Source organism: Misgurnus anguillicaudatus, chromosome 18 (genome assembly GCF_027580225.2).
Source record: "Misgurnus anguillicaudatus chromosome 18, ASM2758022v2, whole genome shotgun sequence".
NCBI lineage: Eukaryota > Metazoa > Chordata > Actinopteri > Cypriniformes > Cobitidae > Misgurnus > Misgurnus anguillicaudatus.
This window is the reverse complement of record NC_073354.2, coordinates 20362258-20381242: the sequence shown is the minus strand read 5'-3', so window position 1 is coordinate 20381242 and position 18985 is coordinate 20362258. Positions and strand designations below refer to the sequence as shown.

Below are 18985 nucleotides of genomic sequence, written 5' to 3'. Positions count from 1 at the left end.
ATAAACAACATCTGGTAACACTTTACAATAAGATTCATTAGTTAACTAGTTAATGCATTAACTAACATGATTAAACCATGAGCAATACATTTGTAACAGTATTTATTAATCTTTGTTAATGTTAAATAATACAAATAAAGCTTTTAATAAAGTATTAGTAATTAACATTAACATTAATGAAGATTAATAAATGCTGTATAAGTGCAGTACATTATTAATTAGTTCATGTTATTGTAAAGTGTTACCTAACCTCTTTTGTGGACTAAACAACTTCGGGTAGACTTCCACATAAAATCACGGAGTCATTTTAAAATAAAATAAAAAATGTACTAAAAAAAATACTATTGCACTGAGCTAACGTTACGGTGTAAAATAAATGTCTACAATGTTAGCTGCCAAACCTTTCTGCACAATTGTGATCATGCTTGTCATCTCCTCTCTTCTTTAGAAAACCAAAACATTTTATTTTCAACAAGGTATTTGTTTTAGAGATCATTTTAGCCACTAGCCAGACCGATAAATAAATACAAACCAGAAGTTCACTTCGGTTCAGGCGCGTAACTGTGACAACTCGCATGTGTCCTATGAAACATCTATACCTACTACTTTAAATTTACATTTAAGAAGTAATTTTAAATTTTATTTGACTATATGTGTCTTAAGTAGCACGGGTATATTTGTAGGGGTCAAAATTATCGATTTTACTTTTATGCTAAAAATCATTAGGGTATTATGTAAAGTTTATGTTTCATGAAGATGTTTGGTATGTTATTCCTACTGTCTCTTCGAATCTTATATCATCTATATCAAATCTTTTATTTATTTTTTTGAGTGAGTGCAGTGCTAGGGACATCATTTAGACAACTTTAAAGCTGTATTTTCATTTTGTTTGCACCTTAAGATTCCAGATTTTCAAATAGTTGCATCTCGCCAAATTATTTCCTATCCTAACAAACCATACATCAATGGAAAGTAGGGCTGCATAACGATTAATCGCAACTAATCGTTTGCAGAATAAAAGTTTTTGTTTACATAATATATGTGTGTGTACTGTGTATAATAATTGTATATTTGTAGGGGTCAAAATTATCGAATTTACTTTTATGCTAAAAATCATTAGGGTATTATGTAAAGTTTATGTTTCACGAAGATTTTTAGTATGTTATTCCTACTGTCTCTTCGAATCTTATATCATCTATATCAAATCTTTTATTTATTTTTTTGAGTGAGTGCAGTGCTAGGGACATCATTTAGACAACTTTAAAGCTGTATTTTCATTTTGTTTGCACCTTAAGATTCCAGATTTTCAAATAGTTGCATCTCGCCCAATTATTTTCTATCCTAACAAACTATACATCAATGGAAAGTAGGGCTGCATAACGATTAATCGTGACTAATCGTTTGCAGAATAAAAGTTTTTGTTTACATAATATATGTGTGTGTACTGTGTATAATAATTGTATATTTGTAGGGGTCAAAATTATCGAATTTACTTTTATGCTTTTATGCTAAAAATCATTAGGATATTATGTAAAGTTTATGTTTCATGAAGATGTTTAGTATGATTTTGAAATAGTTGCATCTCGCCAAATTATTTCCTATCCTAACAAACCATACATCAATGGAAAGTAGGGCTGCATAACGATTAATTGCGACTAATCGTTTGCAGAATAAAAGTTTTTGTTTACATAATATATGTGTGTGAACTGTGTATAATAATTGTGTATAAATAAACACGCACGCATATAGATATTTAAGAAGTATTTAAATGTATATATATACTTTTTTAGATTTATATATAATTATTATAATTATATATAATATCATTATATATTATATATAAATATGTAATCTATAAATATATTTTTTTCTATAAATTATACATACGTGGGTGTGTATTTATATATACATAATTATTATATACAATACACACATATAACTTTTATTATGCAAACGATTAGTCGCGATTTATCGTTACGCAGCCCTAATGGAAAGCTTATTTATTTAGCTTTGTAACAACTTATAAATCTCAATTTCTAAAAATGTATCCTTATGACTGGTTTTGTGGTCCAGGGTCACATATAAACTGTCTAGAAATCACATTTTCAGACCAAACAAATGCACTCTTTACTCTATACAGGCTGTTCAGTGTTATGATATGTAGGGCAGCCTGCTTTAATAACCTGTAGACATTTAAATGCATATTGTTTATTCGTATTATGATAAAATTCAAAGCCTATCTGTCTGTCTGTTATCTCGTTTGAGAGATTTTGAGTGAGTGGAGCGTAAATGAAATATGAATGAGTTGAACGGCCAAGGCTTGTGTTCCCACTGCAGCGTATAAAACGTGCTGATGGGGTCTTTATCCCTCCATCAAGCATAAGGGAAGAAAAGAGTGAAGTCCTATCGAGGGATTGGACCGATTCTCCGGCCAACTGGCTGAAACACTGCAGTCAAAATATATGTGTGTGTATGTGAGGGAGTGAGTGAGCTAAAGCCAAGGAGAGAAAACAGACAAAAGAGTCTGATGATATTGACCTGTTGGTAAGCGTTCTTGCTTTAAGTATCTCAAAATTTATTTCTCAGAAAGCTTTCGTTTTTTTCCTGCTTTCATCTGGATCACCACAAGGACCACGTAGATGTTATCTGTGTGTTGTTTGTGTCGCTGTGTAGTGGTTGTATGGACCTGGGAACTCTGTGCCTTATTCCCACAAGTGATATCCCATGGGGCTCTGTGTTGACGTCAGGACAGGGATGGACGTGTGTGTTTTTGTATTGGGGTGTGTGTAGGATCATAACCACATAAAAGTGCATACTGCTGGGAGCAGATGTGTCTGTGTTAAATCTTGATTCATGGTTTAAAATATAAAATACAGCAGTTCTCTAATACAGCATGCATTCTTTGGTTCACCTCAAATTTTATGATGATGTTATGCTTGTATAATGTTATGTTTATTATGTGTCATCTAATAATTATGAATTTGACAATATCTATTTTTGTGTGTTTTTGTTGTAGGCTATGTGGTTGATGTTGCAACAGGAGAAACCTGAAGATTTCGTCATAGCGACAGGGGAGGTGCACAGCGTGCGGGAGTTCGTGGAGAAAGCCTTCATACACGTGGGCAAAACCATTGTGTAAGTGATCATGCAGTCAAACCCGTCCACCTCAGATTTGAGCCCATCTGGTTAATCTCGCCCATCTGGTCTTGATTCATGCGAACACACTATAAATATCATCAATATATAGTAGACTGCACACAGTTGAATTGTAAGAAATAAGATGTAGGAATGTGTTTAAAGATCTCGTACTTTCTTCACAGGTGGGAGGGGAAGGATGAGGAAGAGGTGGGGCGCTGTCAGGAGACGGGAACCATCCACGTGAAGGTTGATGCAAAGTACTACCGGCCAACTGAAGTGGTAAGTTACTGTGTTTGTAGGTTCCTGTGTATTCAAATCACGCAGACTGTTTTTACAGTTTAGATTTTATCGCTATACGTGACTTGAACCCATTACGTTACTAGCACCATCCTTTCCCAGTTGAGCTACAGGAAAGCACATCCTTTCCATCAATGCATATTTGAGATGACCCAAACCGTCCCATGCACAGTTTAACCTGTATATGACATGTAGATAGTTTGTGTGTGGTCATTCAGGAATGAGAAAGGCCAGTAAATCTTTTAAGAAAACATGCGGACTAAATGATTGTTGACAGATCAGAGGTTTTCTCCGAGCGTGGGTCAGCAGGATCTCTTTCAGTGAGGATCATGTTAAGGCCATCGAGAGAGATGTGTGTGTGCAGGATTAAAGTTAGGCCACAGATGAGTGACATCGGAGGATTAGGAAGAACTGGTGTGAAAAGGACGTTGTGAGGTGACCTGCACACTCGCACATTTGTTATCCGTGAATAGTTACGGCATAACGCACTGATGAGCTTGCAATACATCATCAGTAATAAATGATCAGATTAAGACACTCTGAGCACGGGTCATCTATCAGCAGAGGTGAAATGAGAATTTGACCTTTAACCTCTATGATAGGAAGTAAATCACCGAGTCGCTTACGAGTGCGTGGAAATATGTACATTTGTGGAGAAGATTCATAAATTTGCTGTTCACATGCTACCTATTTATTCAGTTTAAGTCGAATTATATTTATATATCGCTTTTTTACAATGTTGTCTCAAAGCAGCTTTCTATGTAAACAAAAACACAGAAAAGAGGAAAATATTAAAGCGGCTTTTTTCCTAGCTATGATTGTGTTTACGGTGTGCAATATAACACGTTGCCATGTTTCGTTTGTTAAAAAAATGCTGATGTCTTCCTTGTTCTATGAAGTCCCTCCTTCAGAAATCCATAACGAGTTCTGATTGTGTAGCTTGTTTAGTGTGTTGTGATGATTCGACAGCAGCAAAAAAATTAGAAACCAATAGAACGTCATGAAAAGATGTGTCGTTTTAAGTGAACGTGATGGACTGGCGTATCATATGCACGCAAAATTGGAATTTGGCATGACTTTTCACACTGCGTGCTATTTATACGCAAATCATGAGAATGGGTTGCATAAAAAGTTTGTAATATACTTAAACTGTATGTAGTTTTTCTGAGACTATAGGACATTCAGTGAATAATGAATACACTGCAAAAAAATTACTTTCTAACTTAGTATTTTTGTCTTGTTTTCAGTAGAAATATAAAAAAATCAAAAAATAAAGATGTATAAATTCACTTAAATTGTTTTTTTTTTGTCTAAAAATTAGACTTATTTCTTTAGGTCATTTTGCTCCTCAAGAAAAAGGATCTTAATTTAAGAATTTTTAAATATTTCTACTGAAAACAAGACAAAAATACTAAGTTAGAAAGTCATTTTTTGCAGTGTATGATAGATGGCATGGTAACGCTTTGACATAAGGCTGTATATGTTAACAGTAGTAAATGCATCCATTAACCAGCATGAACTAACACTAAACAATATAGTTTTTCAGAATTTATTCGTTTTTTTATGCTTTATTCTGATTGGTTCAGAATTGTTTTACGGGTATACATTTTTCGATATATGCACACCTGACCTGTCAAATATCTTAAAATAACCATCAGAGCAATGTCTGTGGTAATCGTGGTATAAGCCGAATTATTGACTACAGTCATTTGAATTTATTTAAAAAAGTGCACACCTTGGGTTTTTCAGAATAATTCAACGCCCCATCGTCAATTTTTTCTTACTTAATAGATATAACTTTTGATTTTAAAAATATATTAATAAATGCTGAAATTAATATCTAAGAATTTTAAGAACTAAAAAAATATCCCAAGCTGGGTAAATATTGGACAAAACACACATGGTTGGGTAACAACAACCCATCATTTGGTAATTTTAACCCAGTGGTGTGTTCTGTCCAATATTTACCCAGCTAATAGGAGCAGGAGTGTAACATAAAGAGAGAATTTGCGGTAATACCTCAAACATGAATGCAACATCCATGCAGTAGTACCATTAAAAGTATGCATTGCATGCTGAAAAAGTGAACTATTCAAATCTTTAAAGTGCATCTATTATGGCCTTTTTACAAGATGTAATGTAAGGCTCACGTGTGCCCAGAATGTGTCTGTAAAGTTTCAGCTCAAAATACCCTGCAGATCATTTATTATATCATGTCCAAAATGCCCCTATTTGTGTGGGAGCAAAAATGTGCTGTTTTAATGTCTGTACCTTTAAATGCAAATCAGCTACAGTTTCTCACTTCCTTACAAACAAACAGAGAGCGCTTTCAGTTAAAATAGATCTGATTAATATAGTCTAAGACAATAGTATCTAGTGGACAGAGTAAAATTCGCTGTGGGTGGAAACGATGGTAATGCAGGACTGTTAGTGGGCGGGGCTTTATCAATGTGACCTCACATTGATAAGAAAATCAAAACGGCATGTCTAATGAGACTGCTTTGGTTTAATGAGGACTAAAAAACAAGGAGTGGGTGAATTTTTTTCATAGTAGGGTGGATGTGCCAACACACATTATGTCCAAACACTTTGTAAAAGTGGATTTTGCATAATACAGTAGGTGTCCGTTAAGATTGTAGTTGGACCATTATAATTATAAAGCACTTTTAACAGATTCTACAAAACCCTGAGCTAAGCAAATGTCAGCATACTTCTTGTAAGCAAGCCAACAGGGTGACAGCAGCATGGAACCAAAACTCCAATGATGTATAAATGAAGAAAATACTTAGTGAGGAACCAAGCTAAGCCAGGAGGGCCAGTTCTCCTCTGACACGTTACAGCTGCAATCCGTAACCTTTGGTTAAAAAGGAAAGCCTGTAAGAATGATTTACATGTTTATTTTGAGAATATTTTTAACTTTTCAGACTTGCTAAATTAAGCCTGTAATTTATCAAGTTACCTTCTCTGACAAAACCAAAACACGTCTCAGAGAAAATGGGTCATACTTAAATTTCACATAATATTATTGTGTTGTTTAGTTCTCTTTGCCAGCATGCATGCTTTGCCTGAAGGAAGAATCTCCACATAAACACACACTTAATAGTTTCTAGATAATTTATTAAAAAATCTGCACTGCACTTCTAAGGAAAACCTCTTTTATGGGAATAGTACGTGAGTTTATTAAAACTAATTACCGACTGACTAATACGTCTCTGACTGAAAAATTCCACAACATTGCTAAAAATAACCGTCACACCCAGCATGGTTTTGGATGAATGGGTACATGCATTATTCTCATTCCCAAAATCAACATTTGAAGGCACTGAGTGATGGATATCATGCAAGACGTAGCTAGTGGTTGGATGTGCGTAAGTTCGGCCGGCTTTATTTGCATAACCTTTTGAGATCTCATAGCGAGCATATCTGTGTGTGCGAATTTAAGTGCAAATAAAAGCCATATCTAGCTGGATGTATTCTTCAGTCGCTCATATTACTTCAGGAGGTATGCGTGGTTTTAGCTTTACAATGAGAAAAGCAGGTAACGCAGTCGGCCTTGTCAATCCGTCACACGCCATCTACTCACTTACAGACTAAGAGACTGTGTGTGTGTGTGTGTTTACGCATTGACATGTGCTAACTTTCTTAAAACGCCTTAAATACTGAGATTTAAATGAAGCTTAAAATATTACAGTAACTTTTATGATTTCCACAAGGAGTGGGTTGTAAAGTAAATAGTGGTGATTCTTTTGCTTCTCTAGGCTATATCTAAATTTACACACACACATGCACAGTCAGACATAGACACAAAGGCGCTTAAGATGTGTGCAGTAACAAACCCATCAAAACTGAGCGTTTTCTCTTTTAGCTGATTGAGGGGGTTTAATAGTGAAGGCTTGAACTGATGAATGTAGCCCCCAGACAGCCGCCTCAGACCGCTGCGTGAACCCGGCGCTCTCCCCTCAGCCTTCAGTGGATGTAATTTTGCACATCCATTTCGTTCTTACGGATGCTGATTTAAACAATTTTTATGAGGCTCTTTGGAGAAGGAGGACCAAAGTTAGCCAAAGGCTCGTTTTTTCATTTTTTATTTTCCAGACAGTCCCCAGGAAACCCTCATCATTTTTTTCTCCTCATTTTTCATTTTGAAAAAAGAGCGAGAGGGGCATAAAGAGAAAAAAAGCAAGTTTTGATTTATGCAACAAACTCCACAGCGAGTTTGCAGCAGCCACTTAGTTTAGTAACTCGGTGACTTTGTTTATATCCTGCCCTGCTAAACTTATGCGCACATCTTCTCGAAAGGACACATTATGATTTATTCTTACATAAACAGCGCTGTGGTCATTTTGTTATATGGCGTAACCTCAGCTGCTGCATAAATTAATGTTTAACTGGGATTTAAGAACGTATTACTGTATTACACAGCGTGGGGTGGCATATGCTACAAGGATTATTGAAAATCAGTAGCATTGAAGTGTGTATAAATAAGCGTCCCGAAACGAAGCAGTCACAACACATTGCACGCACGTGCTTTCCGAGTTGCTTAATTTAGGATGGACGCGCCTGCCAAGAATGTAAATTTAACGTACAGTAAATATGAGCGAGTGTGAGCGTGCATGCGGCATAAGTTTGACCAATTGCACAAACAGCACAGGCTACAGTTAACCACATGTGTATTTCAACACATCTAAACTTGTCGACCCTGAGGTTTTGCCCCCACGTAATGATGGAAATGTTGGGATTATCAGGGATTAGGATTATATTGCACAACATGTGAAAGACATGTGCACTCTTCTTTCAGAGAGACTTTGATTTGAAACCGTTAGTGAGCTGTTACGCATTTCTGGAATGGGGTATGTATTTAATGAAATAATAATAAATAATAATACATTTTTATGCCACTTAATTTTCTTTAAAAACCTTAGTGTTGAATATTTAACATTTAAATAGTTGATTGAGGTTTAAAAATGTAACACTGTTATTTATAACCGTTTTGTTTCTTTTTATACCAATAGACTTTTTTGGACTTCTGCCTTCCTACACAACTACTTGAAAGTAGTACATTATAAATACATTATTATTATTTATATTTGATTAACACATAAATTACTGTGTTTTATATTTGATTTACACAAACATATTATTAGATTTGAATAAATTGAAGATCTTTGTACCGCGTTTACCTGACATGTAAGTGCTTGCGTTTTGGTTTCACTTATATGAAAGATGGCTTTGACCTTTCACTCCAAGGATCAGGATGGGATGATCTTATCTGCTTCATGGCAGAGGTCAGAAGCAAGATAAAATGCATCCCGTAGTGAGCAGCACACACACACACACAGAGGCCCTCACCCGCTGTCAATGCAGGAGCCTGTCTTATCTGACCCATGCCGGGCGTCATAGTACCAGCATGCAAAACACAGCTGCATCATCACTTACCTGCAGCTTTGCCTTTTAATTTGAATAGAAGATTTTATTCCAGGCTTAAGATCGGTGACTGTGAACTCCTTTGCATCATCGGCACATATTTTTATTGTGCATGCATGCGTGCGTGCGTGTGTGTGTGCGCGCAGGCAGGCGCACATGTGTTTTTAGATTTATGCGTACGTTAAAGACAGCTCTCCCACCTTCAGCTGAGTTGTTGTCTGTCGTGATGCTTTATGGGTAATGCAGTCTTAAGGGTTTTTGGGGTATTATAGCCGCTGCGGTTTGAGAGGCTTGGCCCTACGTGACAGTTTTACGGTGATATGCAGTGTAATAGGTCAGAGTTGTTAAAGTTGAGTGTGAATGATGTTGTAAAGAGTCTGGCCGGGCGCCAGGTGGAACTCAAACATGCAATAAAGCCGCACACTTAACGTTCAAACTTTTCTCGTGGCGGCCGTATATACGTCCACGTTTATATACATCATGCTTTACGGTAAAGCCGTGACTTTTTTAACGTTACGTGGCACGTTTTAACGCTCGGTCTTTTAACCCCGGGATCCTGAACTTTTTTTTTTTTTTACAGTGATACTTTGTCTCGACGTGACTTTGTAGATATGTAGCACAGCAAGAAAGGGGCATCGGAGAGAGAGGGAGAGTACGGCAGGGAGAACAGAACTGAAAAAATAAAGAGGGAGTGAGGGGTGTATGTTCTCCCCTGGCCTACTCTCTGGTATTTCCTGAAGGACTTTGACTAAGCGGAACCACCCTGGGCCCCATGGAGGGGAGAAAGAGAAAGAGCTTTTATAAAAAGAACGATTTTTAGAAAATATAACTCTTAAAAAACAAGTGTGTAAAGCTTCCTGGTAAACAGGTGAATGTTTTGTTGTGTTTATTATTAATCATATTTTAGGGACCAGAGGCATTCATTCAGGTAACTGTAGAAATAGCTGAAGATATTTTATCACTAGAAATATAGTCAAATTGAAATTTGTTAAAATAGTTGAGGATAACTTGGAAAATCCACATGGCAGGTGTCCCTTAGCTACACTGTAAATAAAATGCAGCATAAAGTTTAAACAACATAATTATGCAAGTCAATTCAACCTACTTTTTTAAGTTTTGACTTGTGATTTGATGACATAACTTGAAAAAAGTTAAAATTGTTTAATTTAAGTTAAAGTAACATATGAAGAGTTTGGTTCCAAAACGCAATAAATCCGTTTTGACTAATTTGGGTAAAAACGTGTTTTCTATACCAAGAAAGTAACAAGATTAAAACCACTATTTTCTGTTACAAACTTTCACATATCGTCTTTAGGTTATAAAAACATAAAAAATTCAAATCCATGATTTGATTTTCAAAGATTTATTATAAAAACAAATATTTTTTTCCACAAAATGCAATAAATCCATGACAATTTTTTTAAAATGCTATAAATCTATTGAATCAATATATAAATGTGCAGTCATCTTTGCCATGTTATATTCATTTAGTTGACTAGTGGTATCCTCTGATTAAAAAAATAAACATTACTGGCATTAACCAAAACTTACTTTCTCACATTAAGTACACTGTCATTTCTGCGGTTATACTTGGGACGTCGCTTAACATTTTTCACAGCGATTAGCTATAAAATGTTTTTCTCGATTTTCGTTGGCTTCGTGTAAAATAATGGAAAGTTTTTCATAAGATCCCCTCAGGTCAGTGTGTTAGCATGAGAAGCTTGATGCTGTTGGAGAAAAGCAACCGGCATTTTCCGTCTCCCGAGTGCGTCTCACGTAAATTATAATATGTTGATGGTTTACGTTTCTTTTCCGTCACAGAAAATCAATGCCAAGTATTATTTTTATTTTTGTTTCTTTGTTGATCACGAAGTACAAGATGAGGAAAACTAAGATTCTGTGTATTCAACGCGCCCCCATTGTTTGTTTGCAATGCGTGGAATGGTGCGCTGTGATTTGTTGAGCGGATTTTTTGCATTCTGCAGAGAAGGAGGACTGGCATTTATTGCGTTTTGGGAAAAAAGATGACAGAATAACACAGCGGATGTTGTATTTTGCATAAAATTAAGAATTTACTTTTAAATACTGACCTGATACAATACTGATTTTGGCAGCAACTCATTTTTTTTAAATGGTGTTTATCGCGTTTTGAAAGCAAACTCTTCATATGTTTTTCTTATGTTTTTGGGGCTTTTAAAGCCTTTATTTAGACAGCACAGTGGAGCGTAGACAGGAAAGTGTTGGGTGGAGCTAGGGGAGCAGGATCGGCAAAGGACCTCAGAGACGGGAATCGAACTCGGGTCGCCGTGAGCAAACTGGTGCTATGTGTCAATGCACTTACCACAGGGCTATTGGTGCTGACAAAGTAACTTATATGTTGATATAATATCATTTTTTTGCAGTGTAATAAGTTAGTTATATCTTTATAGTCTATCTTGGTGCAAATTTGTCTTTTCATTACAACAGTTCAAATCATGCTCTGTTGCTTAACAGTGTAAATATGTATGTGTCTCAACTGTGTATTGTTCGCTCGATGGGCTTGTTTTTGCCATAATGTGTCATAATTGCTTGGCGTGTGTGTGCACGCCCATAAGTGTTGGCACTTTCACGGCTGTGTGTAGCAGGAGAGGGGAGGTTAATTGTGGGCTGCCCTGTGTTAATGGCACGTCCCCGGCTGGTTATCTTGATTGAGTAATTAACTCTGGCTCTCGGCACTCTTACCCACACTCTGTCAGACTGCTGAACTCCTGACACCTCGCATTCCTCGCTCGCTCGCTCTCTCGCGCTTTCTGCCCTCTCGCTCTCTAACTTTAACGCACAGGGTCTCGCCAGCCTTTCAATTTATCATCATTTTCTTTTCTTTCCGTGTCGTTCCTGCATCCATCTTCTCTCGCCTCCTTTTTGTGCAAAGTTTGCTTGAAATTTGTCTGCCACATTTTTGAAAATGTCTTGTGTTGAAATGACAAATGTGTTAAAACAGACATTTTAGGTGGTCTTCATTCGTAAAAGAGGCTATATATTAAACAAATCATTATATTTAATAGTTTCACTATGAGAGTTACAGTAGGTGTAGTGTATAGTAAATATGAAGAGCTCAAAGCAGCTAAACTCCAGATCGTGGTATTGGCCTTTTACTTTTATTTAGAAAGGACAATATAGAGTGACTGAAGATTTTTTAGAAAGGGAGATTTATGCATGTACTTATTTGTTAAATACCAATATAAGGCTGATTAATTAATGACTAATAATCTTTATTAATAACTATACCAGAGGGTTTTGCAACTGAACTTTTTTATAATCCTAGTTGCAAAACCTGTTGCTTCTGATATCTAGGTTATGTGTGTGTGGTGCATTTCTGTCGTCATTGCTCTTTTCTTTTTCTCCCCTCCAATAGTGAGAATAAAGATTGAGATATGAAAATTGAAAGTATTTGGGTCATTTGAATGAGGTGAATGCTGGTTGGCAAGTTTCTGTGGCAATGCCAAAACATGTATGCTCTGCTGAGTTGCATGCGATTTATTGCGCAGACGTACTCTCTAATGCTTGTAAACACAAACATAGGACCATCATACCCACATATTTAAACACACACACACACACACACACACACACACTTCCTCACCAATAATCAGTCTGTAGAGAGCTATTAAAAGTAAACGTGAAGTTGCACACTGAGATAAATACGTTCGAGTCACTTTTGTCTGTCTTTTGTTTTCTTTATATAGTTTTCCTGTTCTGTGGCTGACTGACTGTTGTTTAAAAAGGGAAATCATTAGACACTTTGATCCCTCCTAAAGTTTACAACATCCTGGGGCAAACAACACAGATATACTCAAACAAGCACAAAAGTGCGCAGCACCACCTAATGCGACTTCGCATATTTCTTGTTTTATTTTGCGGCGTAGTTTATTGCATGTAGTTAAATTCATCTGCCTCTTTTCTGTGTCTCACACATGTTTGCATAAAGTATCTGACACTTACGGTCAGTGTCTCTTTACTGGAGAGGGTTTACATGAGTATGTAAATATTTATTAAACTTTTGAAGCAAGAATCTGAGATTGAGATTTTCTCTCTTGTGTTGATCCAGATCAGAGGGTTCGGCATTGTCTCCTTTAGACTTGAAAATGTTAAATACAAAGTATGTATGCATATTTTGCATGGAGTTTATTATGACCCTGAAAGTAACATTTTTGCAAATAATTTGATTTAGCTTTTAAGGTTTTTAATAAGAGTAATAACAAAGTCAAACGCAAATATCTAGAGATCTTTTTTTTTGTCTGGTCATACTGCTTTTGTGGATTTGACCTTTGCCACTACCCCACACCAGTTCAACAGACCATTATGTTTATGTAAAACTGATAGATGTGTATTATTGGAGCATGCTATTTTATTTTTATATATATATATATATATATATATATATATATATATATATATATATATATATATATATTAAATATTTTAGCTTTCAAACCCCATCAAAAATCCAGGCAAGTAGACTTGTCATGCTCAGTCATGTTGTGGCTGTCTTTGTAAGCGATTTAACAAAGGTCGTTTGATGGTTGTCAAGGTCTGTCACACCAATAGTACTGAATTCCTTTACGTTAAGTGCACAGTCACACACAATAAAAATCTCCCCAGATGATTATCACTTTTATTTATTGTCTGTTTGCGTTTTATTGAACATGCATGCAGGCACTAATGTGCGTTTTCGTTCGAATCAGACCTTGACTTTTTGAACCTATATAGATAAATTAAATTTGAAACTCCCTATTTGAAACCAATATCTGCCTGAAAACTTGCTGTTGGACTTTGATATGTCTTGACTTGCTGGCTTTCAATTTAAGAACATCAGTTGTTGCCTGCTGGAGGATTCACACGCACAGGCAATGACGTTGTCATTTTCATCAAATTGTATTTTGTGACTGTAAATTGTCTGTAAACATTTCTGTGCGAGTTTGCATGTGAAGGTTTGGATGGGTGACAGAAACAGCTGAGATGAATTTGTCTTTCAGAAGACTAATTATGATTAATTTGTTGCTTTTATGCGGGCCTTGATTATGATGGTTGCATGCTGTTTCATGTACTGATGAATGAATGCTATTTAAGTCATTAGTTTTTTCATAAATGGTTATGTAATTTAAATGATTTAATTGGAGCTAAAATGAAACCATCGGTTACTGACTGTATGATATTTTGGAACGACGGCTCCCAGTTGTTTTACATGTAAGTGCTGTTATGATTGTGTGTAGGTTCTGGTTCCTTAGAACCCTTAGAGCCGCGGTGTAATAAGATCAGCAGCAGGGACACCTTCAAACCTTTTACTGCCACCCTGAAAAGCACCCCTTAAAAATCAACTTCTACCCAAGTGTGTGTGAGTGTTTCAGTCCCAGCATGAGAACAGAAGGGGTTAGGCTACAAGAGTCACATAATCCATCATGCTTTGGCACTGGGAGAGAGCTGAAAAGAGGGGGTGCTGGATGGATGGCTTGCCTCTGCCCTCACCTTCCCCCAGAGACACAGACCCTGACACCTGTGTGTGTGGGGTGTTGGCGAGTGTGTGTGTGTGTGTGTGTGTGTGGTTATGTGTGAGTGAAGAAGAGAGCAGGGGGATCTGTATAGGTTGGGAGGTCCTGTTAATAAAAACCTAAACCACCCCCTCTACCTTTTTTCGCTTCGTTCCTTTCGTTAATCTGTCTCACTTTCTTTTTGTCTTTCTAGGACTATCTGCAGGGAGACAGTTCCAAAGCCTTTAAGGAGCTAGGCTGGAAAACACGTGTGACGTTCGAGGTGAGCGTTCGTGTAAAAATCCAAGCAATTCACTTAATGTGCTCTCGAAATGTGCTCCATTTATCGGCTTTTGTGTGTATTTGTACAGGAGCTTGTTAAGGAAATGGTGGACGCAGATATTGAGCTCATGCGGAACAACCCGAATGCCTGAGCTCACACGCCTTTGTCTCCACCCTTGCCAAAGGAGCGGTTTTCATGTGCTGGTGTGCCTGCGATTCGGCCACACGAAGAAGCATTCTTTTCCTTTATCATTTTTACTCCAACTTATAGCCTTTTGACCCCTAATTCCACATTTTTTGAGGGACCCTGGTGCAGTCTTTTGCAATCCTTAATCATGTCACATTATGAAGGTTTCATTTGTTCATTTTTTATGAAGTTGTTTTTATACATGATTATGGTGATAAATTGTATAAATAGGTGATTAAAGATTTTGTAAAGGTTTCTGTTTCTGTTTTTTTGGGGGGAAAATAAACTGATTGTGATCTTGTTGCTCAGTGGGTCAAAAGGTCAAAGGTTCGATTCCTATTGAAAACAAATTCGGATCGATTAAGTGTACATTGAATGCACTGTAAGTCGCTTCATAAATGCAAATGCACTTTTAACATAAAAAAAGTTTTTTAAAAATTTAAATAATATAGGCTACTTTTGAGCTTCAACACAATGTGGCTAAATTCAGTCAAACAGACCAAATGTGACAAAGTTGAAAGATTATCATGGTCATTTATTTAGGACCTCTTTACATGGATAATACCCAAAGCCGACTCATTTTACCTGTTATTTATAAATATATCGATTAATCATAATCGACCGCAATATAGTTGAATAAATAAGTAAATGTTAAAAATTACATGGTTAAAGCATCGCAACCTGTGTCGTTTTTTAAAAATAATGTTATTTCGCCTCAGAAGTTATGTACGCTTACTGCGTCAGGAAGTGGCTCGTGCCAGCTCTCGCGGGTTGTGTGGCGGTCATCTCGCGCCGAGCACAACCGCGCTCTTGTGTTCTTCTGCGCGTCCACGAGGCCTCGTCCATTCCAGATGCTCCAGCAGCACGGGCCCACCGCGCGCAGCTCAGGGAGCCGTAACTCGGCCTTGTAAAACGGCTCATGTTTAATCACCTCTGACGTCGGGCGCAGCTGGGCCACTGAAGCCTGACAGTGAAAACATCTCGCCATGAAAATCCTCCGGCGTGTTTTTTTTTTTTTTTTTTTTTGCAGCGGCGACACACTCGTCCTCATCAACGTAACAACAGACCGCAGTCAGCGTGGCTCAAATCCTCCACGTGAGGAGAGAGAAGCGGTAAAATCAGTCACTAAAACTACTCGAGAGGCCTCAGACATTGAACGAAGTGCCAAATTCTTGGTAAGATCATTTGACACAGTCGTCTAAAGAAAGTGGGTTGTTTGAGTTGCCTTTATAAGACGTGCGGTAGTGCAGTCAATGTGTGGGTATTTGTGTTTTTGAGAAAGGCATCTAGAGTGCCATTTAAGAGCCCTAAACAGCGCGCCAGTGTGCTCGGGCCTGATTGGAACCAGACGGTGCCTCGGTGCTCCGCGGGCGCATAAAGCACTTTTCCACTGGCCAGGGTCGCGAGCTCGACCACATACAGGTGCACAGGCCACTAACTGCGTTATATGTCCTAGCGAATTTATTTCTTACGCTTGAGCGAGGAATTTTCTGCTCTTTGGTTTGACCACCATGCTAAAGTTCCCGTAAAAGCACTGGGAAACATTGGATTTCCAGTAAATTCAAGTTAGAAATAAATTCAGGTATCAAAAGAAGTCTAGTGACTTGAATAAATAATAAAAAAACTGGTATTTTCTCGCCCTTAACGACTAACGGCGTATTAACATTAAAGGCGAGCTTAATAAAATGGATACTCTTTTAAACTAGCCTAATAAAATGTCTCACGGTGTTGCACAGTTTTCGATGACTTATAAAAGTCATGACATCTTTACAATTTTGCTGTTTGAAGGATATTTAATCTCATCAATAGCATTGGGGTCAAATTAATGCACTATAGGTGACGTTTGGTGATGATTTCGTTATTCTGTCTTGTTTAGTAATTTTGTCTACCTGATGATTTTGCATCAATATTTTAATTGACTGCAATGGCAGTTGATATTTTTGATAATTATTAATATATCGCATTTGCTGAAGCATTACCGGTAGTATATGTCTTTATTTTGTATTTTAATCTATAAGAAACTATCACACATTCAAAATTCCGATTAAAATCAGAATAAAAATGATTTTGTTTAAATTCAGTCTGTTGTAGGCTACGTGTTATATGATGTTTAAGTCTTTCTCGTGTTTATTTTTTTTCCAAGCAAAATGATTGACCCCTAATGCTTCTCTCAAAGACGAAACATTATGTATCGAGTTTTATTGTGGAATTTCAGTTTGGGCGTAGATCAATAATATAGGTTTGTAATAGTCTATAAGTAATTTGTTAAGTCTATTAAATTAATATATTAGTCTGTAATTATTAAGTTTAAAATTTGTCATTTATAATTAAGTGCATAATATATTTTTTTCAGACGCATCAGAAATTTAGAAATAAATCGGGTTTTTTCATATATGTAGTTTACGAAGCGAATGTTTTAATTACTGATCAATTTCTAAAGATTAATACTGGTAGCCTATCTATAATTTTATTGACTTTAATTGAATTGACGATACAGTGTGTTATAAAGGTTTTTTATAAGACTACTATACTATACTATAATAATAATATACTAAATAAACTAATTTTTTTCTAGATTGAGCGCAAAGCGTTGTTTACACAAATATTGGATGGACGTGTTCATTGCAGTTTTATGTGCGGCAAATTAATAAAATTGTAATCCTGTGTCCAGTCGTTTGGGAGAAAAAACAGGGATTAAGTTAATTTTCGTAACGTAAACATGATACTTTCTACTGCAGGCCTACTAAAAACTGCATTGTCAGCTTTGTCTATCATTTACGCCAGAGGTAGGCCACGGTTTTAGTAAATTTTAACACTACAGTGTTATCACGATCAAATCATTTTTACGCCGAGTTTTAATTTATTTTTAAATAAATTAATACATCCATTGAATTTTAAAATATGGGAGCATGTGTATTTTTATCCTAAACCTACATATTATTATTGGTACTGTGTTGTTGTTATAATATAATTCATATATATTGTTTATATCATATTATATTAGCACAAACTGTTAATATCAACCTACTGGTAAATTTGTGCACCCAAAAAACAAGCCTTGCGCGAGTTGCGCAATATTTCCTGCATTTAGCATATAATATTGCATGCTCTTGTCTCCTCCTTGCACTTGACAAAGCTCATAATTTTCACAGAATTATGCGAATAAATGGGCAATATTTGTGCACACACAAAGACAGCAAACTATGTCACACAGGACTTCACGCATTAAAATAAACACAGTTATATTGTAAGATCTGCATCTGGTTAAAATGTGTTCGTTACGTATAAAGCTCTCTGATATATCATATTCCCCCTTCAAGCAACTTTGAAAGCCTGAAGCACGCAGTTGATCGCAACAAAGACACCTTTTCACTGCCACGAGCCCTTAACACTGCCCTCTCCCACCTGTAATGCATTTGGCACTTAAGCCCTTTATACGAAGTCAAGTTGCCTCGGGCTGACCCTGCACACAAAGAAACGTATTTGTGTAACTTTTATTTAAAATCTTTATTTTTCCATTAGTTATGTTTTTTCTTGATTTCTCTCTTCACCCCTTCGTCCATGTCACCCCTGATTTGTTTTTCTCGATTCACACTTGAGACCACTTCAAACCGTGACTCAGTCATGCCCAAATCTTATTTAATCACGCCATTTATATAATCTCAGGAACAGCACACAAGCTGCGGGACTCGTAATGCATCCAATAAACACAACTGTGCACCACAAGTACGCAAAGGCCCAGCACTCAAGCAATAGCAAAGGTCTGCTAGTTTTCTTCTATGCTGACGTTTATTGACACATTACGCGAAGCTGCTTCGCTTAAGTTTTTCATAAAAAATAAATCTTATTTAATTGCACTAAACATTTATTTATTAATTAATATTTTTCAATTAGGCTATAGTGCTTTGTTTGAGTTGACAACAGCAATGCTTTTGGTCTGAGTTAAAACAGTGGTATTTGTTTAATTATTCTTCTGTGTAATGGGCCGTAAGATATTAAAAAAGTAATTTAAAAGTCAACACAATCCTCGCATACCGAGTAAAATATTTTTGTTTGCAAGTTCTGTCTGAAATACTCACTAATCGAGCGTTTATTTTACAATACTGGCTCAACATATCTGGGCCAGAGCAATTCTATCACGTGCTGTTTA

The 18985-nt window shown here is 36.5% G+C and overlaps 2 protein-coding genes across 4 annotated transcripts in view; both read left to right on the top strand.

Annotated features, from left to right (window-relative positions):
• Nucleotides 1-15090, top strand: part of gmds (GDP-mannose 4,6-dehydratase) — an 80735-nt gene extending 65645 nt beyond the window's left edge. For all 3 annotated transcript variants that reach the window (XM_055186812.2, XM_055186810.2, XM_055186811.2), the window contains 4 exons: nucleotides 3017-3135; nucleotides 3321-3417; nucleotides 14581-14649; nucleotides 14738-15090. In XM_055186812.2, coding sequence (XP_055042787.1) covers nucleotides 3017-3135; nucleotides 3321-3417; nucleotides 14581-14649; nucleotides 14738-14800 — 348 coding nt within the window. In that variant the 3' untranslated portion in view covers nucleotides 14801-15090. The remainder of the gene's footprint in view (nucleotides 1-3016; nucleotides 3136-3320; nucleotides 3418-14580; nucleotides 14650-14737) is intronic.
• Nucleotides 15091-15602: 512 nt separating this feature from the next.
• exoc2 (exocyst complex component 2) overlaps nucleotides 15603-18985 on the top strand; it is a 92639-nt gene continuing 89256 nt past the window's right edge. Inside the window, exon 1 of the mRNA XM_073856041.1 lies at nucleotides 15603-16010. The gene's annotated coding sequence lies outside the window, so the exon portion shown is untranslated. The remainder of the gene's footprint in view (nucleotides 16011-18985) is intronic.